Below are 26,762 nucleotides of genomic sequence, written 5' to 3'. Positions count from 1 at the left end.
ATAGCTAAATAAATAGTGTAAATATGTAAACACCCGATGGATGACTGATTCCTTTACTATCACTTACACAAGAAGCAACCATTAATATTCAATCGTGTAAAAGAGAGGGAGAGAGCAGGAGCACAATAGAGAGAGAAAGAGAGACAGGCACACCAGATGCCGTTATGTTAGTTTCTGAGAACTTTTTTGCTGTTTAAATGTAGCTGCATGTATATAATACAAGTATAATATAAGTTAACTTAAGATGAACCTAATTAATTAATCAAACAGAGAACATTGAAGCTCTCTTCGTGCGATTTGGTTGTCAGCTGCGTTCAAATTTATGAAAGGCAAAGCCGATAATGGGCCAGGTTTTTGAAGCTTTCTATCTCCTCTCTCTTGTCCCAAAACACAAAGTACTATTAAATCAAATTCACAATATATCCAACAGACAAGAAAATCTTTCATGCTTCACATAATTTCTCAAATATAAATGATCGAGAAAGAGTCTTTTGCTTATTAAATATCTGATTTGGTAAAATGCTCTACAGCACACATTGTGATGCGGGCTTTACACTTTGAGGTAGGCAGTCATTCTAAATTGAAAATATATAAGCTATACTTTTTTCTACTCAGACAAAATGTGACAAGGAAACTTTGATTTCACATAGCCTATTGAATTTTTCACATATTTGTAACTATATGTGTACCAATATCTAATAATATTTATGAATTGTAATAACATCTTTCAGCTATAACCTGGTTGTTTCCGGCTTAATTACACAGATTGCTAAAACCATTTGAGACAGTGACACCATAATTATGAAAATAGGCTGAAGGGCATGAGAATGCTGGTCTTTTCAAAGCGGAGCTTAAGTGTTGTCCTACTTTATCTTGTTTTTGAGAGAGAAATGTAACACAATTTCACTCATTGTCTTGGATAGTCTAAGTTATGATGTGTTAGGAATCCATGAATCGTAAAGCTACAATATGTACCCATGTGTTTAACTTATCATAACGCATCAATCTACCAACCCACTGTTTATTAACTAATATTAACTCTTTTTGCAATTGTTAGATAGGTAGATTGCAAGATAATTGAACGTCGGAGAGAGAGAGAGAGAGAGAGAGAGAGAGAGAGAGAGAGAGAGAGAGAGAGAGAGAGAGAGAGAGAGAGAGAGATGACCGGAAGTTAGTTGATCGGTCTATCTCGCGAGAACTCCTCGACAACGTCAGATAACCTTTGGCACAGTTTTGTTCCTGCAGCGCTGAAGAGCAAGCAGCCAGAAGGGTCCAAGATGAACAGAGCCTTTAATAAAACAAGTCTGAAACATTTGGTAAGATAAGTCTGACAGTTATAACTTAACAACATACACGGACATCGTGTTGATCTGTTATAGCACACAAAGAACATAAAGCACGTCAGTTAGCTGACTTGTTTTTTTTTTTTTGCAACAGCGGGTAACTTAGCTGGCTAGCTAATTCAAACGCAAAGCTAATGCAAGTCGTGCGGGTAGTCTGGCAAGCCGTGGTAGTACTAGTTTGACATTGCGTGTGACAGCGTTGACTTATTCGTTATATACATATATATATACATCATGATATAACATTAGCCAAAATATAAGTTAACAACTTTTGTTTTTGAGCTAGTGTTAGCTCGTGTTAGCATAGCTAGCCTAGCGGTTATGAAACCTCGTCCTAACATTAAACAACAGCTTACTTACGAAACTGTCAGTGAGGCAGCAGGTGTTACCGAAGTGTTATCAAATCTCATATGAAACGTGCAGCAGTAACGCCATATATTAGGCTAGTAAGTAACTTGTGGTATTGTGTTTTCTCTATTGTTTTGACTTTATGTGAATGACCTTTATAAACCTTTAGTGGTCAGTCCCGTCCAGATGAGGCTGGTGTTTTACTTTGACAGAGGCTGAAGCAGCTGTTTCAGAATTTGCACTATAGATTGTTTGCCCACTAACCTACGTGTACACTTCCAATATTATCTTGTATTATCTGTAAGAACATCTACAGGTACAGACAAAGTAAGGCTGGTATTTCACATGATACATCGGCTTTTAATGTCTGTGAAAACTGACAGCTGGCTGTAACAAGAAAAAAAGTTTCAAGTGCGCATGCAGTGGTCATTCATTCGGGAATCAATGAGGACATTAGTAGCCCTAAAACCAATTCCTTCCTAGAACTGAGTAATATTACAATGCACACAAGTGTCCTGTGCATCCTTGATTACAACTTGAAGAATCAAACATCCAACTGAAATGACAGCTCAGAAATCGAGTAATTAGTTTTTATTGTTTGTATTAATTTATTAGTTAATTAAAATGTTTTATCTTAAAACAGTTTCCAGTGGTAAATAGTGATTGGTCAGCTCTAGTCTTCATTTTTTTCATACAATTAACCTTGAGTGTTACAAGCAGCATCTAAACTATCTCAAAAAGGATGGGCTGTTTAAAAGGAAACACCAGCAGATCTTTGGTTTCATTGATGCGTGAGTGCATTGTATACTGAGATGTTGACATCTTCTCCATCAGACTGGTGTCTTCCAAAGGTTTCAAAGCACCTTGGTGGTTGCAGAGCATAACAATGACAAGCTGACCCCTATTACACTCAATGCCATCACTGCCGCCAGTAAGCTGGGTGGAGAGGTGTCTTGTCTGGTTGCTGGAACAAACTGCGCAAAGGTAAGCAAAACTTTTTAGATTGATCTGCTTAAGGGATCGACAAAAATGTTGTATGTTTGATATAATTTAGATGTTATTTTGTCATTGCCATACTGAATTAACATACAGATAAGCAAAAACATAGGATAAAGAATGTAATACAGTGCATTTTGAAGATGTATATGGTGCCATAAGGAAATCTGGGTACATAATATAGTTTCTGTCTTCTTAGGTTGTTGAACAAATCAGTAAAGTACAAGGTGTGAAGAAGGTTCTGGTTGCCCAACATGATTCTTACAAAGGATCCCTGCCAGGTATGTAACACTAAGGAAACTTGATGCTAATTGTTTCACTTTCTCTCACAGAGCAGATATATTAAACATGACCGTTGTTGTATTTAGCAATAAACTGCTTCATATTTGCACAGTTCCACCTATTGACAGCTGGATGGATGATAAGGTGCCCTGCTCATGTGTGTAAGATGACTAGACCTGGCACAGTTGCCGTCATAGACAGGCCTCTACCTAGCTGATTTTGTTACGGCTTTCTGATTCTATTTTCCTCCTTTCCTCAGAGGAGTTGACTCCACTTATCCTGGAAACACAAAAACAATTTAATTTCACCCATATCTGTGCTGGTGCATCTGCCTTTGGAAAGGTAAGGCATGGGCAAGAGCAGTACCTGTTTAAAAGTGGTGGAAAAATTACAAAGTACATTTACTAAAGTGCTGTACCTAAGTACAGTTTTAATGTACTTGTACTTTATTTGTGTATTTCCATTTTGTGCTATATACTTTTACTTATTTTACTACATGCATTTGATAACTTTAGTTACTTTGCACATTCAGTTTAATAATACAGAATTTCATCAACAAATAAATTAGGATGTAATATCATAGATTAAGATAAAATTTCACAAGCTACCCAGCAGATAAAGTACATAAAGTAGTTGAAATTAGCTCCATCATTAGCAGCTTCAACATTAAAGTGATGCATACATATTTGTGCATCAATAATTATGATCCAGTATTATTCTAAAATGGACCATTCTGCATAGTGAGTCATTTTACTTTTGATACTTTGTGCTGTGTTTGAATGCAGACTGTTGACATGTATTTTTACACTTTGGTATTGCTACTTTTACTTAAATACAAAAAAGAGTACGTCTTCCACATCTGCTGTATAATTTTCATTTGTATATTTTGAAATGCATTTATTTTCCAAAGGCCTGGTGAAGATAATTTTCTATTCTACCACATACACATCTGTTCTGAAAAGTCAGATGTTCCTACTTCAGAAATCTTAATTTAAAAAAATATCTGACAATTCACAATACTCTTTCTCTTGTCAGTGTTTTAGTCAACAAACCCTCTCTCTCCTCTTGAATCTTGAAGTTTGATCAGTGCATATTTCCTTGCTTATTCACCATTCTGTTCTGTAGAACCTGCTGCCCAGAGTGGCTGCCAAGCTGGATGTTGCTCCAGTTTCAGAAGTTATTGAGATCAAGTCTCCAGACACTTTTGTCAGAACTATTTATGCTGGTAAGCCCTCTTATTATGGTAAAGAAGTAAGTTTTTTTTTTTTTTATCTTCTCAAGAAATTCTTCTGAAGAATTGTTAAATCATGTTATTTGGATTTGGTCCAGCCTGCATGTGACACAGATGTAACTTAAATACTCCTCAGTTTTTTTTCAACAGATTTCTTAGTGCTTTTTAAATATTGCATGTTAATATTATTTTGATTCCACAGGAAATGCTCTCAGCACTGTGAAATGTAATGAGGCGATCAAGGTCTTCACGGTCAGAGGGACATCATTTGAGGCAGCTCCAACAGAGGGAGGAAGTGCTACATCGGAAGATGGTAAGGTAGTCCCATATTTATCCAGAGAACTCTGATATAGTGTGTGCTTAGGATAATATTGGTATTTTTAAACCTGGGCCCTACTTTCACATATTTTGGTGTCGAAATGAGTAGTAGGTACAAAAGGTTTTGGAATCTGTGCAGTAGCTCGCTTTAGCCGGCTGCAACTTATTCCTTTGAGGAAATAGTGCCCGTCAAAATTACGAAAATATTACAAAAAGTGCTTCTTTTTGCCACCGACAGGCTCAGACTGTTATATAAGGTGACATGGAGAGGATCATGGAATAGATCCCTATGAGTGACTCCTGGTGAAACGTTTTGTTAACAGGAACTGAAGTCTCGCTCAAGGATGATTCTTACTGTGAATCTCGTGAGAGGCGAGTTGTTGCCAGATCTGCTGGTGAAAACGAGGGCAAGGAGTTTGTTGTGTGTGTTAGGCAATATAAGTTTAGTTATACGGTGGATGGACTGTAACATTACAGAGTTGTTTTCTTATGGGAAATAATCCCATTCTTTGGACACTTTCTTCTTCGTCCCTCGTTATGTTCTCTCTCTTCCTTCACTTTGCAAACAGCGGCATCATAATCACGTCTTGTTCACACAGGCAATGTGCAACAGTAATAAATGTCCATGCGAAACAGTGCCCTATATAGTTATATGGATTAAACGAAGCCTCGATGCAAAGAATTTGCGTTGATGCAATTTAGTAATTTAATTAATCGATGAATCGTCTGAGCCTGTCGGCAGCAAAAAGAAAGCACTTTTTTGATGAGCACAATTGCCCCAAATACCTTGCAGCCACTGCAACTGGTTCACGGATGTTGTTTTTATAGTACAGATACAGTTAAAAATATATATAGTATACCTCTACAAATGTTTGTTTATCATTACCAATCTATTTTTAACACACTGTTCCTCTTTGTCATTTGTGATCCTCTCATCTGTTTCCTGTAGTTGCTGCTTCTTCTCCCGCTGGAGTTTCTGAGTGGCTGGAACAGAGTCTGACAAAGAGCGACCGTCCAGAGCTGACCAGCGCTAAAGTTGTGGTGTCAGGAGGTGTGAAATATTTTTGTGTTCTGAATCACAATTTATGGCCAAGGCAATGTCACCATTCAGTTGCAAAACCACTTTCTCGTTTGTAGTGCTTGTTGCGGTAGAGTAGCATTTTGAAAGTAGCTTTTCAAATTTACGTCGAAGTAAACTAATGATGTTTTCTTTTCCTAGGAAGGGGCCTGAAGAGTGGAGATAACTTCAAGCTGCTTTATGACCTTGCTGACAAGATGAATGCTGCAGGTAGAAAGGGATTATCATTTTGTGTGATTAATCACCTGGACACTCATTTGTATTTACACAGTAGAGTTTTAATAGCATAATATTCTTTTTCTAGTTGGTGCATCCAGAGCTGCAGTGGATGCTGGATATGTCCCTAATGACATGCAGGTTGGACAGACGGGCAAGATTGTAGCACCGGTAAGTTATTCCTTTTCTTTGGTTATTTGGTTTAATTTCACCTTGTATAGCAAATCAAGAAAAAAAACAATGGAACATTTTCAATTTGCAAAATGTGAACAGTTACATTCACAAACATGTTTTAAGGCAGGGAACACAAACCCAGTTGCAGTGTCAGAGTGGACAAGTCTGCTGCTTTTGACAAATGCCTGTTTGCCTTTACACAGCATGCCAGCAATCCAGTATGATCAGGGTAGCTGCTCTGCCCTTTTAAAAAGGTTAACTTCCCATTATGTGATCCGTCCGGGTTACCACAGCTGTGATTATCCACACATTAGGCCCTGCAAAATGTACTTGATGGCACATTTAGTTCCCTAAATGATTTAGCTCATCCATTAAAGCAGAGTGCAGTGGATGTCTGGTCAGAGCCTCAGGCCAGGCCAGACTGTCCAAATTGGATTTTCCAAATGTTATGACAAGCTTGTTGAATTTGGCTAAGTTGATTAAATATAATTTCAATCTGGTTTGTTTTTCCCCCTCCCAATCTAAAAATGTTTATTGTATTACAAAAGTAGTACACGTTATTTACGTGTATGCATGTAAAATTATCTCTTTTCTGCTGATTGAAGTACAATTTATCATCACACAATGTAGGGTAAACATCTGAGTCAAGTCTTTGAACAGTGGTTAGAGATTCAGTTGGAATTGCCGAAAGCACCTTTCTTGGACTGTCCATAGGATTTTCATAATCTCCTGGGGACAAGTTATGCTTCATAAACTGATAATGCAAGAATGGCAACCTACCTAGTTAATGTAAAAGGTTGCTTGCTTAATGTATTTTCTGCCGTTATGAGACACTATTGTGTTCACATGTTAATGCTCTGCTCCTCTGAGAAATCAGCTGCAACAAGCACTAAAATATTAATATGGCTGTGCAATAAACTGAGAGGCAGAGATGGTTTTACCAGCAGGTTTGGGGAGTTGTGCAGATGGCTGACCCTTTGCACACTTGCCCCAGCAGCCTCTAATAGATTACCGTGGCCATTATATCACCAGTCAGCTGTGCTGTACCATAGTTCTGAGGTGTGCCTTTTCTAAAGGTCTGAGATTACACTTCATGTCTAAAGCAGGTAACATCTGTCTGGTTTTCTTCTGTTCATTTCCACAGGAGTTGTACATTGCTGTAGGTATCTCTGGAGCTATTCAGCACCTGGCTGGAATGAAAGATAGCAAGGTACAGTCACTGTATGAAACCATTTTAGTGTTTTGTTTTCTGTGCATTTTCTTTTACCAGTTTTTTCTCCATATATTAAACTGAACAAAATGTTTCACCTTCAGTGTAGATTATATGACAACTGATGATATCAAGAAGCTCTCTTAAGTTTGGTCACAGACGTGTCAGAATTTGTGACATTTTGCATTTAGGTCTAAATTCCAATTTGAGTAATTCATTGATTTTTGTTTCTGTGCTATTGGCTAAGTAACAGACACATGCAATGAACATTTTAGGCAGTTTGTTTATTATGTTATTGTGTACAGGCCCTAAACATGTTCTTTTTTTTATTCAGACTATTGTTGCTATCAACAAGGACCCAGAAGCTCCCATTTTCTTGGTGGCTGACTATGGCTTGGTTGCTGATCTTTTCAAGGTAAGTGCCTGCTTGATGTAGCAATGTTACTACGATCTTACATTAGGAAACAGCCAAGCAGTGAGACAAAAACACCACTCATCCACCTTCTGTCTGGACTTACTAAGAGTCCAGAGTGACAGTCAGAATATAACATTTGCTTTCTCACTGATAAATTTTGCACGATGCCTTATTCCACCTAATGGAAATGTGCAACTGTTAAATTATTCAGTTCTTGAATTAATCAGATGAGAGTTGTGGCCAAGTTTGCTGTTTAAAAGAGAAAGCCATTGGCATCTCAGAAGTGATCAGTAGTTACTTGAAATGTGGCTTCAGTTTTGGATTCAGCATCTACTTGCCAGGCCTTTTACAAGCTTAGTTGCTTTCTTGTATCTAGCCGATACTTTGGGATAGTGAGCCAGGGGTGTTGGCATGACTAACACTGGAGTCCAGTGCTGCTTGTTAGATTTTCATGTCCTGTTGGTCATGTTTTATTTAGCCTTTCAGTAGTGCACGAGCAGCGCAGGTGTCCTGACAAACTTTGTAGATGTGATTAGTAATAATGGCTTGTGGCAGTAGAGTTGTGACCTACTGGGTGGGATCACCTTACATGTGATCACTCCTCAGATAGCTGATTAAAATGGATGGGCTCCCTACTTTTCCCCCAAATGGACAATTGATACCTCGGACCAACTCAGGTAGTGACTGATGATTTAGTTCTGAAGTTGCCCGACTCACAAGGAGAGCCATTTTGAATAATCTTGTACTCACTTGCCATACAAGGCTGTTGAATTTGTCTTCTTGTAAACTACACGACTGGCATTACCGGTGTGTGTATTTATGGGCGAGATGCCTCCCATGTAGAATCTTGCGCTGCATTTATCAACCTTACAGACGCTGTGATAAATGTTTGTGTGTTTGCAGCCTGCTGCGCTCTTGATAAATCTCAGGTGAAAGTCAATGTACTCATTTATACCGTAAGCACCGGCATGCATGATGGTTTGTGTAATAAACTCATAAATCTTAATATATGGAGGATGGTGAGGATGAAAAGGACAGGTGCTGGCGAACGTCCCTCTCTACAGGTAGAATCTGGAAATACAGTCCCCTCCAAAAGTATTGGAACTGTAAGGTAAATTCCTTTGTTTTTGTTGATCACTGAAGACATTTGGGTTTAAGATCAAAAGATGAGTATGAAACAAGAGTTCAGAATTTATAGGTATACAGGTATTCACATCTAGATGTGTTAAACAACTCAAGACATACCACCCTTTGTTTGAACCTACCCATTTTTAAAGTGAGCAAAACTATTGGAACATGTGACTGACAGATGTTTCTTGTTTCGAGGTGTTGCCTTTTAGGTTGATTGTCCTAACATTAAATAGCTCTGAATGACTAGTGGTTCAAACCTATAAAGACTGCATTTCCTGTTAAAGAGGATAAACCAACATGAAGACCAGAGAGCTGTCCATGGGAGAAAAGCAAGCCATTGTCAAGCTGAGAAAAGAAGGAAAATTGACCAGAGCCATTGGACAAACATTGGGCATAACAAGCACAACAATTTGGAACGTCCTGAAAAAGAAAGAAACTACTGATGTACTGAGCAACAGACGTCGAACAGGTTGGCCAAGGAAGACAACAGTAGTTGATGAAATATCGTGCGAGCTGTGAAGAAAACCCCCCAAAACATCAGTAAGTGACATCACCAACGACCTCCACAGTGCAGGGGTGAAGGTATCACAATCCACTGTTGGAAGAAGACTCAGAGAGCAGAAATATAGAGGACGCACCACAAGATGCAAACCACTCATCAGCAGGAAGAATCAGAAGGCCAGATTGAAATTTGCAAAGAAGTACAGAGATGAGCCACAAAAGTTCTGCAACACAATATTATGGATTGATGAGACCAAGATTAATCTCTACCAAAGTGATGGAAAGGCCAAAGTGTGGAGAAAGAAAGGAACTGCTTATGATCCGAAGCATAGTGGAGGTAATGTCATGGCTTGGGCGTGCATGGCTGCTTCTGGAACAGGCTCATTAATATTTATTGATGATGTAACTGATGATGGTAGCAGCAGAATGAATTCAGAAGTGGACAGAAACACTTTGTCTGCCAATTTACGGAGAAATGCATTGAAACTAATCGTGAGGAAGTTTATCATGCAGCAGGACAATGACCCAAAGCACACTGCCAACAAAACAAAGGACTTCATCAGGGGAAAAAAGTGGAAGGTTTTAGACTGGCCAAGTCAGTCACCTTACCTTAACCCAATAGAGCATGCATTTCTCCTCCTTAAGAGGAGACTGAAGGGAGAAACACCCCGAAACAAACAAGAACCGAAAGAAGCTGCGGTAAAAGCCTGGAATAGCATCACAAATGAGGAATGCAACAGTTTGGTGATGTCGATGGGTCGCAGGCTTGAGGCAGTTATTGCAAGCAAGAATTATGCCACCAAATTTTAAATGTTATTTACTTTAAGATTATTTGTTCCAATACTTTTGCTCACTTTAAAAATGGGTGGGTTCAAACAAAGGGTGGTATGTCCTGAGTTGTTTAATACATCTAGTTGTGAATACCAGGAAATAAAAGCTGAAATTCTGAACTCTTGTCTCATACTCATCTTTTGATCTTAAACCCAAATGTCTTAACAAAAACAAAGGAATTTGCCTTATCGTTGCAATAGGGGACTGTATTTCGAGTAGTCTCAGCAGTTATTAATGCAGAATAGAAACGGCTTGAACTTCACCTAATTGACAAAAAAAAAAAAATCTGCACTGGATTTAAGTTAATATGTGATTCATTGAAAAGTACACTGGAGTGATTGCAAACATGTAGTTAAATTCCTGCAGTAAATACACTTGGTCAGTGTAAAAGGTTAGTAGAATATTATATTTAAGTGTTAAGCACTGTTTTCTCTTCAGGCTGTTCCTGAGATGACTGAGGCACTGGGCAAGTGAGGAGAAACAACATCCCACCAAACGTCCATCGCACAGCTGGAAACCGCAGTAAGAAGAGTTCAGAGAGCGACTACAGGAACCCATGGCCAATGCCTTAACACATTTCTGAAGCTGTGAGTGTTTGCTCGTAGAAATCATTTTCATGATCAGCATGTTCTCTCTGACTAGAAACACAAGAACACTCTCAATCTAGAAAGAAATGCTGTTTTTTTAAAATACTGTACAAGCATTAAATTACAATGAAACAAGGTTGTACTTACCTCGGGAGATGTTTTATGTCTCTAGTAGTGACTGGTTGTAACATGTATTTAATTTTCTGGTACAGTAAAGGGCATCTTTGGGAATAAATGTCTCTAGGTCTCTGACTTTAACGTAGCTGACTGTAAGTCTCCATGTTAACCTGGGGGATTTGTACTTGTTGAGATGCTCTTGGAATAATGTATTAAATTGACAACTAATAACGAGTCTTCTCATTTTACCATGTTTTCCGTTTATTTGATTCATTTTGCATTGCCCTTTTTCCTTGATGGTGATAGAAATGCCTGTTGACGGTACAATAAACAGGGTTAGTTTTGATATTTAAGAGGCAAATCTTGAAGTTTCATGCTATAATTTTCTTTTAGAAACTTTTGTTGTAGCGCCACTTCAAGTCTCTCAATATTTTTTTGGCTGTGATATGATAAACCCATCTTGACATATTTACACAGCTTCCGAACATTAAAGTCATAAAAAGGTAATATTTTAGACCTGTATGATATCAAATATATCATGTGCAGGAAGATTTTCAATTAATTTGGTGCGTTAAGGACATGCTGCAGTTTGCAAAATCTCAGTAAACACTGACTCTGCTGGGTTTGGTCAGATTTCAGTCATGGCACCTGGTTAAAAACTGGAATCATCCATCAAATGTTTGCCACAATCTTTCCACTCATAGAATTTAGATAAAAATGTTAACGTTGCTAAAATAGAAAGAGAAAGATTAGAAAGACGTTGAGACTAATCCAATGGACCCTGAAGCAGTCCCATCAAAGAGGACTGTTCTTTGTGAGTTTGGAGAAACTAGAATGACATTCAAAATAGCTGATACACCTCCACTTGTGGTAAATCCATGCTGTGTAGTGCCAGTTGGTGGCCCTCCAATACATGGTCAGTCTAGCATCTCCAGTTCCTACAAAGTGTATCAGAGGAGCTAAGCCCTCAGCACCACCCCCTCACTGGTTTCACTTCCTAGAAATCAAACCACAGCTTACAGTTTTTCTCCATTGCTTAAACATTATAACCAGGCTTTTGAACTAAAATTTCAAAACTCCATTTTTCAAAGCGCACACCTATTTCCCTAAACTGTACACACAAATCCCTTCATTGCTCCTTGCCTACACCATGTGGTCATTGAGAAAGCACTAACATTCAATATTGTTCACTCAATCAGCACTAAATTGATTGAGAAGTTGATTAAGAATTGAGAAGTTGTTGATTTGTGTTTAGACTTTTGAGAAAAAGAGGCATAATTTCAAGAAATGTGTTTAAGCAATAAAGAAAAACTAACATTTCAAAAGCCAGATATTCCCGCACAGACCAGTTGTCTGAACATTTTGGGCTCGCGCCCTGTTGCTGGTTTCTTTTGGTAAAATTAGTCATAAAACTCAAAGTGTTTTTGTGAGTGTCAATTCCTGATAAGTGGTGCCTGATAACAAGTCTGCCTTCTCCGGTCTTCCATGCCCTCTGTTTTTGTGCTGCTCTGTCAAGTTCATCCCCACAGTCCCAACAGTAAGAAGAGGATGACAGACTATACAGTTCGTGTGCCAGTGAGTCCCAACAACACCAGAGTTTAGTTTGTGTTAATTTTTGCAGTTGATTTGAAGATCGAGTCCTGTGAAGTTCCACGTCTCAGGCAGAGGCTTATGTCTCCGACAGACGGTTGACCGGGGCGTCTACTGGCTCCATCATCCTGTACTTCTCCTCTAGAAGAGGCTCGTTGCCTTGCATGTGGATGAGAGGCTTGGAGTGCAGCCCAACTCTGCTCTCCTGGTTCCTCTTGTTGTAGATGTTCACCTTGTGCTCCAGCTCTGGGCTGGTTTTGGTGGAACCTGCCGGGCTGGGCGGTTTAAGGTTGACAGGGTCCAAGCCCTTTTGGGCGAGACAAGAGTCCTCGGTCAGAGAGGAGAGCAGCTCCTGCACCACAGCGCTGGGACTCCCTCGCGGCTGAGTGCCCCGGGCTAGAGGGCTGCTGTAGGGTGGGGGGTAGCAGCGTTGGTCGCTGTAATCTGTAGAAGTGGAGGCCTCGCGCACTGTGGAGCTGCAGTCCGTGGTGGAGCCCAGCGTGTGGCTGCTGATGCTGTGGTGGGCGCTGAAGCTGGTGCGGGACACTGTGGTGGTGGAGGCTTCGCTGACCGAGCTGCCAGTGCGCTGCAAACGGCTTGATGTCACTGCGTCGGCACTCACCAAAGATGAGGGAAGCTGGCTGGGGTTGTTGGGCAGGTGCACGTCTATGGCTGCTGTGGTGATGTACCGTGCAGGATCTGGGATCCCCATATCTACAAGAACAACACATCATGTGCAGGGTCTTGAAATATTGTGGTGCTACATGGGCTGTAGAAAACAGTGAAGCAGGAACTTGATACTCACCACTGCTTGGCTCACTGTAGTACTGGCTTATGTAGTTGTTCATGTCATCTTGACCATGGTGATCTAAAGATGGTAAAAATGTAATTTAATAAACTTTCTCAGACCGTGTATTTAGAAGTTATTCATAGGTAGCCTGCTTTAACACACTACCTTGAATTTACCATTTATTTAATACACTTAAAAATGTAGTTGTAAGCAGATGTGTTTATTAACAACTATAACCTCCTGTGGGCTCCTATTAGTGTTGATGTAGCCTATGTATACTCAGCTGCCAGGCTTTTAACCAGAACAAAGAAATATGACCACATTACTCCTATTTTAGCTTCATTACACTGGCTCCCAGTATGTTTTAGAATTGACTTTAAAATTCTATTGATCACTTTTAAAGCTCTTCATGGCCTCTCGCCTTGTTATATTTCTGACCTTTTAGTCCCATACGCACCAGCACGTACCTTGAGATCCTCGGGCAGAGGTCTGTTGTCTGTTCCAGAGTCTCAACTGAAAACTAAAGGGGACAGAGCGTTTGCTGTCAGGGCCCCGAGGCTCTGGAACAGCCTGCCCGAGGAAATCAGGTCGGCTGAGTCAGTGAACTCTTTTAAGTCCCTTCTTAAAACATACTTTTATAGGAGAGCTTTTCCCGATCTTATTTGACTTTATTTTATCCCTTTTATTTTATTGTATTTTACTAATTTTATATTAAATTTTCATGCTCTTATCTTTTTTTGTATTATTCTTTACACTTGTTAAAGCACTTTGTAACTTGTTTTTGAAAAGTGCTCTACAAATAAGGATTATTATATTATTATATAAACAGATAATGAATGATAATAAAGCGTTGAATGATGATCACAGTTGTAATAATGTCTTCAAAGGAAAAGAAAGAAAAAACTAATTGCTGACAAATACTGTATAATAAACACTTAAAATGTCCTTATATCGGCTCACAACTACAGGATAGTGTGTCGTAAACCATGTACTACATGTTTCTGTACTGATCATAAATGCTAAATAAGGGGACTTAAAGTGTTACGTAAGAAGCTCATGGTATCTAAATATAGGGATGATATTTTTATGCAATTGTTATTTTCATATTTAGTTATTCATTTGATCTATAAAATGTAAAACATTAGTGAAAAATACCTAAATGAATCAAGCCCAAGATGATGTCCTCAAATTGCTTGATGTGTCTGACCAACAGTCCAAAACCAAAAGGTATTCATTTTACAATCATGTAGAGCAGAAAATCTTTACAGAAGGTGAAATGAGTAAATGTTTTCCTTTTTTTTTGATAAATAACTTTTGTTGGTCTACTAATAGATCAATCAACAAATTATTTTAGCACTAGCTGAATGAGCCACACTTGGTGTGGATGTGGTTCACAGATCCTAAATCAGTCAAAGTGTTTCTCTTAAGTGCTATCCAAGGTCCCACAGGGCTGTTGGATGGCTTATATATATTTATGTTTGGGTTTCACATATTAATTTTATGAATGTCCCAAGAGGGGCCACTCATTGTTCAGCCTTAACTGCGACAGGGACCATCTCCAGATGATCAATACAACATGAGTATATGAGGAGTAGCCCGAGTTAAAGGGACGTCTGACTTGAAACACCGTAGCTCAGATTCATGGCAGGTCACGCTATGATTTATAGCTTTGATAAAGGAAAAGCCTCAGTGTTTGAGCCCTGACATCACCTGCACTGACAGCGCTTTGTTGCTTTAAGCCCTGTAAGTTATGACCTGTCACTGTGTGAAAGGTTTATAGTCCATCTGGGTGTGGCACCAGAATTTTGATGTGGATTGTGAGATTAATGTTTTTGAGAAAAGGACACAAACACTTTGCCGGTGTGTGTGGTGTCCACTATCAATACACTGTCCTACCCTCCAACTTGGAGCTTCAGAGCGAGGGGTTGTTTACTATGTGCAGAGGTGTCTGGTTTGCAGGGCGATGTTGTGCTAATGTCACTTTTAATAACCACAAAGGTCTCTGAAATAAGACTTCCTTACATCTGTTATGTTCTTTTGAAAAATGATGCCTATTATGTTATTTCTGACAGATCAGTGTTGTTGCTTAGCATGAGGAGAAGGAATCTCATTTAATCTTCCCAACAACCCCAAAGAATTTTAAACTTCAACCTTCTAATATGAGCCAACGTCTCATTCATTTCAGCCATCTCTTGTCTAGAAAGGCTGAAATCACTGAGGAAGTCTCTGCATTCAACCATGCACTTTGTGTGGACATGACGCACCATAGAAAGTACAGCCTGGATTCCCCCAGTGCACAGAGGTCTTTTATAGCCTGTACTACAATAGAGTAGGGTGTTGCAAGCGGTTACCTGCAGGCCCCCCTGGCTCTCTAGCTTTAGCTGGCCCATGATGCTCGGAGGCCCCAGGGGCCAATCCGTCCACCTCCTGGAAACTACTGCTCTGTTTACCCCACATATGGTGGATCTGCATGGCTGCTTCACGCTCTGCTACGAGATCCAGGTCCTGCTGGGCCAGGTGGGCCCTCAGCTGCCTGATTTCAAACTGAAAGGAAAGAGGAACAAATGGGAGAATAGGAGAAAATCCTATTCCTTTAGACATTCAAAGTAAATACAGAGAACTTTTTAAGACTGTTTAACACTAACAACATACTGTATATTCTACTTGCTAAGATTCCATCCACCAAGTATTTTATTTTTATTTTTACATTTATTAATTACATTGCTTGCATCACAGTTAACACATAGTACAGTGTGCATGTGCCAAACTGCACATTTCCAATCTCTGTAATAGTTGCAATATAGCTCTCAGACTTACAGTAGACACTCTTCTCTTCTGGGTTGACATCTGAGACATATAGCACTCAGTAGATGCACTCACAGTTACACTTATTAGGTTCAGCTGAGTAATATGACTTAAAAACAATAATAGAACTATCTTAAATTGTGAAGCAGTCAATATATTGTTTCGAGATAATGCACTGTGCTGGCTATCTGATTTCCATGAGATGTCTGTAAAAGTGTTATCTTGTGACAAAATGAGATCAAGTTAGTATTTATTTATTTTTCTGGCATAGTGCGTTACTGCCCTCTGCTGGTTATATGCAGCTACAAACTGTAGACTTTAAGTAGGTAAGACACATGAGACAGACAAGAGGACATACTGCCTGTTCCTGGCAGATCTGTGTGAGCCGGTCAAGCTGTTCCTCCCTCACCGCCTTGGCCTTCTCATACTGCTGGATCTCCAGCTCCATCTCCACCTTCACTTGTAGCACATAGGCTAAAGAAATAGGGCATATTATAGTCAGTTTTCGTACAAAAGAAACAATTAAAATCGTGACTGTTGATTTTAATTTCAACTAAACGCTACATTGACTTAATTCATTCATCCCTCTCCCAATGTGGATCTCGTAAATAGTGTTTTCTTGAAATAGAAGCCTGCGTGTTCTCCACATTCACTAGCACCTGACAAGGGGTATACTCCCACATACTCAACACAAGGTGGACAAAATAACAGCAAACGATGCTTTGCCTTTATGAGCTTTCAAAGCTGTTCAGTTCTTGCTGAGGTTGTGTCAGAAAAGGTGCTCACTTCATCGCAATCTTTTAGGCATTAGCTTGTGGTGGTGGGAATGTGTTATATATTAATATTTTAAAAACAAACACACTTTTACAGTTAGTGCAAGAGGTGACAAAGTTCAAACGTTGCTCACACTCTCACTCTCACACTGCTTTCACTACATACTGTACTGTGTTCAAAAACCACAAGGGGGAGCAACATAGTTAAAAAAGCATTCTTCCAAATAAATAACATGATCTGCATACACCTATATGATAAAGTGATTAGCATGTAGCAGCTGATGTGTGACCTTCAAACCAGAAGTCATTACGACAGATGATGTGTTACCTTTGCCCTTGGTGAAAAATAATGAAAAAAAGAACTGAGCAAACAACCTCAAGGTTGTGTTGCTGATACCGCAGAGAGTACACTGCAGTATCTATCTCTATGACCTGACAGTAAAGGACAGGACGCATAGGACATCAGCCCCCAGCTCCTCCCAGCCTCACCATCGATGATCCTCTTGACCCTCCAGATGCGCAGTGTGATGATGAGACCGATAGCGTCCCAGGGGCTGCTGGGGCCGTTGGCCACTGTGGAGGCCACCATGGGGGCCAGAGAGAGGACGATGACAGCTCCATCAAACACCTGAGAAAATACACACACACACACACACACACACACACACAGTTACAGTTATGTCTGTAGCTTCCACAGTGGTATAACATTGAGAGAATGACACTGCAGTGAAAGGGGTCCAGAGTAACAGGACTAATGGGACCTGTGGGAGCTTACCTCTACTTTGTTCTCTATGTAATCCCATATCCCCAACACCACGATCCGGAACACCGTCTGATACAGACAGAGGGACAGAGATAGCGACAGTGACCAGGTTACACACATAGTAAGATGGTAAAACAACAGCTAAACAGAGAGACTGGATGATGCAGGCAGAGCACACTAGGTAGCATTTCCCAACAATAAACCAGACAGTCCCAGTAAATGGCATTTGCAGTTGCGATTCAGATTTATTTTGTCCATGCACTAGTAATTCATCAATGACTTCACATTCATTCACATCAGAGATGGCATGATAGAATTCCATCCTAACAATTAGAGACACTGCATTTAGCTTCTTCTGCTGGTGCAGCAGGGGCTGCAGAGGGCAAACAACTCTCCCTTTGTATCGGTTCCTCTTCTGTCATCCCCTAGCCCCCATTTTCATTCTAGACATTCAAAGTTGAACTTGAGCAGAAACCCACCTGCCTACTGTTTCTGCTCCGTAAATGTATCACTGAAGGCTTGCTTTTATTGATAAGTAAAACCCCAGCTACACAAAAGTTAGCAGTGGGGTGGTCAAGTGTATGGAATAAGACAAATGTGGCTGGCTGTAGGGAATCAATACAGTACACCTGCAGCATTGAAATTATTTAAAACTAGCAGCACAGAAAAGCTCCATCTGCATTTAAAAGTGTTTGTGCTGCGGATCAATCGAATAACCCGGGAGGGACCGACTGTGCCAGCTTTAACAACAGCAGTTATACAAGTTCTTTCAGAATTCTGATGTAGATCTTTGTTGGGTGATTTCATAGTCACTTCCATTAGTAAGTAAGTACACTATTAATGGAGCTGTACTCAAGTTCACCTTCACTAATCAGAACTAATCAAGCTGTCAGAGAGGGCATGGGGCGTTTCACGGTGGTGTTGGTATTCTAATGAGAATCTGCCGCTGTACATCACTGGCCCCACATACTGCACAACATAGCAGTAATGGACAGGCTGCTGCATCAGCTGTAAGTGAGAATGTTTTTGTGTTGAGCGAGGGGAAGGTAGAGACTCACCTCAGTGAAGAACACAGAGAGAATAGCCAGGCTGAGCCAGTGGATGATGCTAGCAAACTGGAATGCATTATTAACTGTAAGGGGAAAAAACAGAATAACTGGGGTTTTTTTTTTGAGATGTGAAGTGATGAAAGATGGATGCTGTAGTATGTTTTTGTTTAACATTCACAAGGTGCAATAAAGTGGTGAAAAAAAGCACATTCATGCATATACACATACATGCACAGACAGAGGCAAGAAGCAAAATCTGAAGTATGAATTCATGTGTCTGTATCTTCCTGTCTATTCATCAGGCTAATTGTGGACAGCCTCAGACAGTACTCGGCTGTCAACTGAGGCATTTTTCTTCACGCGCCACCTCTCTCTCCCATCTGTCTTTGTTTGCTGTGTTCAGTGATCTGTCTATCAGTCCATTCATCTTCCTCCAGTCCTCCCCACACTCATCCACCAGCCAACTCTTTATTGCCTGATTTCTTTGTCCGCTAATCTCCCTTCACGCATTTATCTTACTTTCCCTTTGTCTGCCCCGTCATGTCAGTCAGTCAGTCAGTCCCCGGGGAACAGTGAAGACTTGAATGCATTTGAATCCTGCTGGAATTACATTTCCGCCGTGTGTGTTCTTCACTCAGCCCCGTGACATTAAACAGGTCAAGACCCCTGACCTTCCACTTATGATAAATGAGGATGTCTCCACCATGCCATGATGCAAATGAAAGTGGTACTAGGGTGACATGGGTCGCAGTCATAGGTCGCAGTGGTATTTTGACCACCTGACCTTTTGTGTTAACTGTAGAAAGCTATGGTAATAGGAGGTTTACATTCCCCAGACCATGATTGATCAGTACCTCGCATCATTTGTTTGATCATTGTGGTAATTTTCAAACAGAAAACTCATCATATAAATTTACTAGAGCAGACCTCTTAATCTGCCTTCAAGCAGAACTTACTGTCAAAAGATGTAAATCAATCCTACCAAATTCATAGCAAGACTCTGCTGACCAAGAATAGTCCATTTACTTTCACTTTAATTTCGGCAGACCACCCTTAAAGGGTTAAAGATTAAAGGTTGCAGGTATATGTAAAGAGTTTTAAAATCTAATAAAGTTATATTGGCGGATAAAATTGCTACCACAGTGTGATAATTTGCAGTTGATAAATTAACTTCTAAGTTCTTTTTGGAACTATGCAAAAGAGACATTTTCTGCTTCATTACTGTACTTCAAACACACAATTTTGGGGTTATTAATTGGCTGACATACAGTATAGGCCAATACCGATGTATCTGCAAAAAGCCAATTTAGTCTGGCTAATTTATTGCTGTAGCTCTAGTAGTAAGTATAGTGTTGTAGATTATTGCATACTAGTACAATATAGGATAGTACAGTGGGGGTGTGCTTCAGTGATGACTTTCTATATTGCTATCATAGGCACAAAACTGTTAACTGTAACTACTATTTAAACTAGTTATCACTTGCTGTTAAGGCGGCTCACCACTAAAAGATAGGTGACTGTTAGACAGATTGCCAGATGCAGGTAATGTTGAATATCTGTAATTAAAGAAACATTCACCTTTGAAATTTTTTAAACAGATTGTCACACTGTGAGCGTGAAAATGTTTTTATACTTTTCTGTTTATTATTCCTTTGCTTTCTTCCTTTATGCCCACCTTTAACCCTTCTGCCAAGATAGCCTTCCATCCAAACTGCAGTTCAGTCTAACAACGTGATAAGTACATGATCTTTCTGCAGCTTAGTTTTTGTGCATATTACAGTAAGTTCGTGTGAACTTACTCCTTTGTCATAGGTCTCCAGTCTATACATTGACCCAATGCCTTTGTATAATAATGAGTAAACAATTATGCTGTCAACTACAGAGTCAAGTAACAGTCAACTTTTCTCCCTCTCCACAAACATTACTGCAAGTCAGGACCATAAACAATGAGTGTAACAAACCTCCTCCCAAGGACAAAGTCCTCAAAACCACATCCTTATTATATTGATAATCTCAGGCGACGTCACACTGTCTTGGTTTCCACCACTCACACTGCAGCAGCTTGGTGTCTATGAGCAGCTCCAGCGTCAGCAGCAGCACCACCAGAATGACACAGGCCACCAGGAAACAGTTGAAGCCCACTGACAGCAGACAGACCTGCCACAGCGCAGCCCTTCGCCCACAGCACGGCTTCAGCCAGTTTGACCTGACCGGGTAGGGGGAGACGAGGAGAAAAGCCGGTTAGAAGAGCTGTGTGTACAAAGATAAATGGTGGGTTCTTGTTGTGGTGTTATTTTAAAATGTAATACTGCTCCAGAGTGTGGATCTGATGGGCAGCATCCAAGGTCAAATCAATAAAACACAAGAAACGTCAAGATACACAAATCGTGAGGTGTATTCAGCCTTGACTTGCTTGTTTTGTTTTTTTAGCAGTCAACCTTTTTTTAAATATTTTTCAGCAGAGGGCACTATTCTGCATACAAATTCAGAGCATGCCTGCTGAAATGAATTTACACTCCTAAATTAATTGTGAAGCATAAATACACGTTCTGCTAATTCTGTTCAGGAATTCATGGTGTCATTGCTTTGTTGCCTCTTTCCTCATCTCCTCATGAAACCATTCATTATGACCTTTTCTGCAACCTCCCTCTTACCATTAAAGCTGTCCTTTTGTGCATCACCAGGCAGTGTACCCTACTTATTATAACAGCCATTAGTTTGTTTGTGTCTATTTTTGGAAACAGATTACATGACATTTATTGTAATCCACATTCAAGCATTAAATGATTTGTTTTGTCTGTAACAGAACATGCTTGAATATGTAGCACTAATAGATTTAATGCCTGAAATAACAACATTCAAAGAACAGATGAAGTCAGTAGGTGTATTACGTTCTCTATATTTTTTTTACACATATTACACATCTATAACCTCACAGTCAATAACGTATAGTTCTGGAGAGATTAGAGTCTCCTGTGTTTAATGCCCCTCTCTGCTGCTTGGATGACAGGACAGGTCTCTGGGTAAAAACTGGCTATAGCTGACTAACTGAATGACCATCTGGGCAACTGCTTTGCTAACAACCAGGCTGGTAGTTAGCTCACTGGCTCTCCTCTTGTTCGAGCTCTCCCGGCATGACAGTGGGGATGCATGTGTACCATCTGGAGGGTGCAGTCCAAACAGCCAAAAAGATGATTGCTTAACTGAATGACAATGGCTTCATCTGATTTTGCCATGACAGTGTTTATACTCTCATACCTACATGCCAGGCTGGTTGTTGAGAGAGCATCAGAAGGAATGGGTGAGGGAGAAATTTGGGTTAGTCATAAGACACTTTCCTGATCTCTGGATCTGTGTTATATACACACTGTCATTCCTGATTTAGAAGCTACTGCTTTATACATCTTCCTCCACATTTCCTCCACAATATTTTTTCTATTGGTGTGGAGTCTGCTGGTGTCCCTCGTGTGCTTGCTCCTTGTCCAGGTACATTGTGCCTGAAGATGTGAGTGTCAAACCTGCCTTAAATCCATCCCTACTCTCCCCTTCACGTTCCTCCAATCAGAGACTGTGTCTGACTAAGACTCCTGGGGATATATGGTAAATAAATAATGACAAATCTCCAGGTGGAACACAGGGCTTCCCCTTCTTGTCACAGCTCTGCATATTACACACACACTACTCAGATGTACTCCTAGAAAGCCAGATGCAGGAAGGAAGAGGTGTGTGTGTGTGTGTGTGTATGTGTGTGTGTGTGGTTGCTGTCCTGTCTCTAAGGCAATGCTGAGAAAGCCAGTATGCTTCTTTGAAAATAGCAGCTATCTGTTGTCGCCTGTCCGTCATAAGAAGTATGCTACAGGCAATGTCTGTCAGAGGACAAGGGAGGATGCAATTTATTCCACTCTCCTCATACACTGGGAGAGGGAGCATGGTGCTGCCTGTTCAAAGGCATTGGGACTTGTCCAGAAGTGGAGAGAGAGACAGAGAGGAAGCAGGGGGAGTTGGAGAAAGGAGAGAACAGAGAAAGATGCAGATTGCGTTAAAGGATAATTCCGTTTTTCACAACTTGGGTCTTATTTGTGTAATATTGACCATCGTTCCTGTTGGTAATGATATTGCTGTACTCACCAAGTTAATTGCTAGGATATCCAATGGGTCATGATATACAAGCAGTCAGAAGATCATTCAGGTTTAAACAAACCCCCAAGTCAGCTAAACTTATTTGGAAGTACAGTAGGGCTGCAACCAATAATTATTTTCTCAATGAAATGATCAATCGTTTAGTCTATAAATTGTCAGGAAATAGTGAAAATGCTTGTTTCAATTTCCTGAACGACAACATGACATGTTCAGTTATCTACTTGTGTCTGACTCGCAATCCACACCCCAAAAATGTTTAGTTTACTATCATATAAGGCAATGAAAAGCAGCAAATCCTAATATTTGAGAGCTCGAAATAGGGGATGTTTGGTTTTCTTCCTGTGGTATTGTCGCTGATGATTTTTGTGTCAATCGACTATTATTACCTAAATTGTCCTTTATAAAAAAAGAAATCTACTGAGTTTACTGACAGACTTTCTGGTGCAACTGTACTTGTGCAAAAATTATTATTGACATTTCGGTCGCTTGATTATTTTAGTCCAAGAAATGTATGTTTTAACTTGTCCAATGGGTCTCTTTTTTCTTGACCCATTTGACTGCATTGCAGCAATGTCCCCATGTTCCCAGATATCAGCAATTAATTTGGTGAATATAATGTTACCAGTAGGAATCATGGACAAAATGAATGAATATCCATCGTCAACTGCTTATCCTGCGCACAGGGTCGCGGGGGGGCTGGAGCCAATCCCAGCTGACATCGGGTATACCCTGGACAGGTCGCCAGTTAATCGCATAGACACAACAATTCCTATTTCCTAAGGACAATTTAGGGTAACCAATCAACCTAGCCTGTATGTCTTTGGATGGTGGGAGGAAGCCGGAGCACCCGGAGAGAACCCACGCAGACACGGGGAGAACATGCAAACTCCACACAGAAAGGCCGGGGCAACCGGTGTTTGTACACACAACCTTCTTGCTGTGAGGCGACAGTGCTAACCAGCGCACCATCGTGCCGCCCAAACAAATGAATATATGAAATGAATACCTAAAATGCAATAAACTACAGTTATCCTTTCAGGTGAAAAAGAGAGATAGGATCCTTGTGAGTGGCGTGATTTTGCAGTTGCAGCTGGGGTAACACAGCGACACATTCTCTCCATCCTTTACCAAGGTCAGCAGAGAGGCTGGAGCTCGGCCACACTGTCAATGCTCTCCCAGAGGCTAACCAGTACCACTCAGCCCTCTGCAGCAACCCTCAGTACCAGCCAATGCCAACAGATTAGGAGCTCAACACCTGGGGTGACAAAGAGGTGGTGGAGGGCAGTGGTATCATTAACAGATACCATAGAGACTGTCCCCAGCACCAATTTGTTCCCAAGAAACATTGTCAAACCCCATCTGCCAGTGGAGGAGAGCCAAGAAAAAGAAACATTTACCTAATGATATGCCTAACACACAGTCACTTTGTGGACCATTAGTTAAAAAATAGAATGAGCAGCATACACTCCAAGAGACACCTCACTTACCTTCAGGAACGAAAAGCATGATTTAACTCATACTGTGTGGAATCATAATTCATTCAGACCTCTCCCACAAGCGAGGAAGAAAAGGTATTAATTTAATAAACCTGTAAAGAAAAACCCTGTCTGGAAGCAGAGTAAATGGCAGTGATGGATTACTCTAAGCTCAGAAACTTAATTTTAGGGAAATCACTTTAAACCTTGAACGCTGAGGACCTGAAGTATTTATGAGGAAGTGAAGCTGCTTTAGGGAGAAGCAAGCCAAGGGAGAAAAAAATCACCTCACTCTCTCCCAGGGTCGCAGGTGTGGCTCAAATAGGCTTAAAGGATGGTCATGCACACATACAGTATGTGCGTGCACTAGTAAACATCACACACAGACACATAGACAAACACACACACAATGTCTAGAACATTGTGTGTGGAAGAAATGAGAGATGCAGGATGGTGTGGACAGGTTCATAAAGACATCAACAGGCCAGCGACAGCAGTGGTAACACAGTGAGGGAAGATCGAAAAGTGCCCGACAGCAGCGCAGAGCAAGGGAATTAGATCATGAGACTGATCAATAGTGGCCTGAGATGGAAGCGATGGCACGCTGTACATGACACCGTTTGCAGCGGCCCTTGCAGCGAAATGGGCAGACAGGACAGAGCGGACAAAGACATCAGGCAGAGTGACTGGCACAGAGGATGGTGTTTGGTTTCTCTGTTGGGGCCCATTCACACAGACAGGACAGAGCTCTGGCTCCAGCCCCAGCTAAGTAACTTTCACTGAGGTGTCAGAGAGAGTTACACAATGTGTTGTGAGCCTATCACAATGAGCATCTCTTTCATTATACAGTCTCCTGTAATTGAGACAAGATAAAATACAATGTAAACTCGTTAGGTACAAGTTAAATGAAAATTAAATCAGAGAGGTGGTGCTCTGTTTGTTTGTGTGTTTGTGAGTTAAGAGATGGAGTGAGAGAGAGGGGAAGAGCTGCATAAGGAACTGAATTTCATTCAGAAGTAATGAGTCTGAAAGACTATCAACTAGTCTGAGGTATTGATTGTAACACACCTACACACACACACACACACACACACACACACACACACACACACACACACACACAACAATGAACAACTGCAAATACTATACTCGTTAAAATGTTTCCCAAGAAAAGCCTAAAATAGTGTTGCTCTGAATGACTTGCACTGCTTTGCAAGGCCTCTAAATAATTGATGGGAACTCTTGATTGATGTCTTGATTGCACATTTACAACAGAGCCACTTTGCTTGGTGAAAAACTCCAGCACATTAGGCTACAGACCTGTGGCAGCTGCCACACAATTACATTTGCTTCCAAAACGATTAATCAGGCTATGAGGCTAAAAATAAGTCTCTACATTGCCAAGACTCAGGCCACTGTGGCTAGCGGCCATTCATTTACTTAAGCGCAACTACAAATTATGAAAACATTTTCAAATTGGTCACTTTAGTACAGTAGTTCCCAACTTATCTGGGTCATGCCCCTTGAAAACGAAGCAGCATCTACTGTACATGTGACCCCTAATTTCAAGTTATGGTCTGTTCAAAATGTGAGTTGTGAGCAGCAAAGAGAGATATTACCTTTAAGTGAAAGTATCAAGAATTTAGCACACACAAAGATATATAGAAAATAAAACATGTTTTCTTTCTTAAAGCCTCTTAAATCATTTTGTGAGCCCTCATTTTTACCTTGGGACCCCTAGGAGAGTCCCGACCCACAGACTGGGACAATCCATAATAAGATTAGAAAAATTATGAACTATGCATGTTTTTGAAAAGTCATTTAATATATTATTTTGACAAACTATGTTCTTTTTCAAGTGGCAGGCATGTCATGTCAGTGAGACATGTAAGCACTGGGGAAAAGCATTTGAATTGAATGTATCTTCTTTGAAGGAGTATGGGGCAGTGTCAGATACTACTCCTTCAGCATTTTAAAATGATACTACTCGGGTTCTCTGTTTCCTCTCAATGTCTCTCTCTCTGCACTGATCCCGTAGTTCCTCCAGTAAAAACTTCAACCAATTCACAGCAATCTGCTGAACTCAGCAGGCTCAGGCAGGGGAAAATGGACCACAACTGTGTGCCTGCAGGCTGCTGAACAACAAAGGTTGGATGACTTCATCCCATTCAGGCTGTTCAGACTCTCTACATTACACTTGTTCCTAAACTTATTTTATACAGTGCATTTCATTTAATCCCTGATGTATGCATTTTTTCTTAACCAGAGAGCTTTTCCCTTGAGAAAACACAGGTGGGGCATCTGCATAGATTGCTTGAAAATCAAGACAAATGCCAACATAAAAACTGGCTCAATCCTTTCCTGTGTAACCACTGCTGAGTCCTCTGTGTTATCACAGCCAAAAGAAGCAAAGAAGCCCTGTAAGAGAAAAAACAGCCTAGCAATAAATATGCTGAATAAAGTGAAGTTATCATAGGTAATCAATGGTACATTTTAGAGCTTACATGTGTCATTGCAATTAATTTCTTACAATCTCATGCCTTGGGAATTAGCAAACACTTCTGCAGTAAATTAACAAATCAAATGAAAAGGGCAAATT

At 40.4% G+C, this 26,762-nt stretch overlaps 2 protein-coding genes across 3 annotated transcripts in view; one reads left to right on the top strand and one right to left on the bottom strand.

Annotated features, from left to right (window-relative positions):
- The first annotated feature begins 1,187 nt into the window (after positions 1-1,187).
- etfa (electron transfer flavoprotein subunit alpha) lies at positions 1,188-11,009 on the top strand. Its single transcript, XM_038705967.1, has 12 exons — positions 1,188-1,316; positions 2,526-2,675; positions 2,887-2,968; positions 3,229-3,311; positions 4,095-4,194; positions 4,403-4,513; positions 5,468-5,569; positions 5,738-5,806; positions 5,901-5,983; positions 7,131-7,196; positions 7,531-7,611; positions 10,513-11,009. Exons 1-12 carry the CDS (start codon positions 1,278-1,280, stop codon positions 10,546-10,548), a joined length of 1,002 nt encoding a protein of 333 aa, XP_038561895.1. The 5' UTR covers positions 1,188-1,277; the 3' UTR covers positions 10,549-11,009.
- Positions 11,010-11,163: 154 nt separating this feature from the next.
- tmem266 (transmembrane protein 266) overlaps positions 11,164-26,762 on the bottom strand; it is a 32,190-nt gene continuing 16,591 nt past the window's right edge. For both annotated transcript variants that reach the window (XM_038705965.1, XM_038705966.1), the window contains exons 4-11: positions 20,600-20,754; positions 18,558-18,631; positions 17,512-17,568; positions 17,226-17,364; positions 16,322-16,437; positions 15,510-15,702; positions 13,174-13,236; positions 11,164-13,082 (exon numbers count right to left, since the gene is read on the bottom strand). In XM_038705965.1, coding sequence (XP_038561893.1) covers positions 12,448-13,082; positions 13,174-13,236; positions 15,510-15,702; positions 16,322-16,437; positions 17,226-17,364; positions 17,512-17,568; positions 18,558-18,631; positions 20,600-20,754 — 1,432 coding nt within the window. In that variant the 3' untranslated portion in view covers positions 11,164-12,447. The remainder of the gene's footprint in view (positions 13,083-13,173; positions 13,237-15,509; positions 15,703-16,321; positions 16,438-17,225; positions 17,365-17,511; positions 17,569-18,557; positions 18,632-20,599; positions 20,755-26,762) is intronic.

This window comes from Micropterus salmoides, unplaced genomic scaffold (genome assembly GCF_014851395.1).
Source record: "Micropterus salmoides isolate LMB-PRFRI ecotype aquatic unplaced genomic scaffold, ASM1485139v1 Ms_hic_scaffold_8, whole genome shotgun sequence".
Classification (NCBI taxonomy): domain Eukaryota; kingdom Metazoa; phylum Chordata; class Actinopteri; order Centrarchiformes; family Centrarchidae; genus Micropterus; species Micropterus salmoides.
Note: the sequence above shows the minus strand (reverse complement) of the source record. Positions and strands in the feature narration are given on the sequence as shown.

What these genes read in the sequence shown, in the direction of transcription:
- etfa (XM_038705967.1), top strand. Translation starts at nt 1,278, where the DNA reads ATGAACAGAGCCTTTAATAAAACAAGTCTGAAACATTTG. An exon ending in CTGGAACAAACTGCGCAAAG is followed by an intron (nt 2,676 to 2,886) that starts GTAAGCAAAACT and finishes CTGTCTTCTTAG; the next exon opens with GTTGTTGAACAAATCAGTAA. An exon ending in AAGTGCTACATCGGAAGATG is followed by an intron (nt 4,514 to 5,467) that starts GTAAGGTAGTCC and finishes TGTTTCCTGTAG; the next exon opens with TTGCTGCTTCTTCTCCCGCT.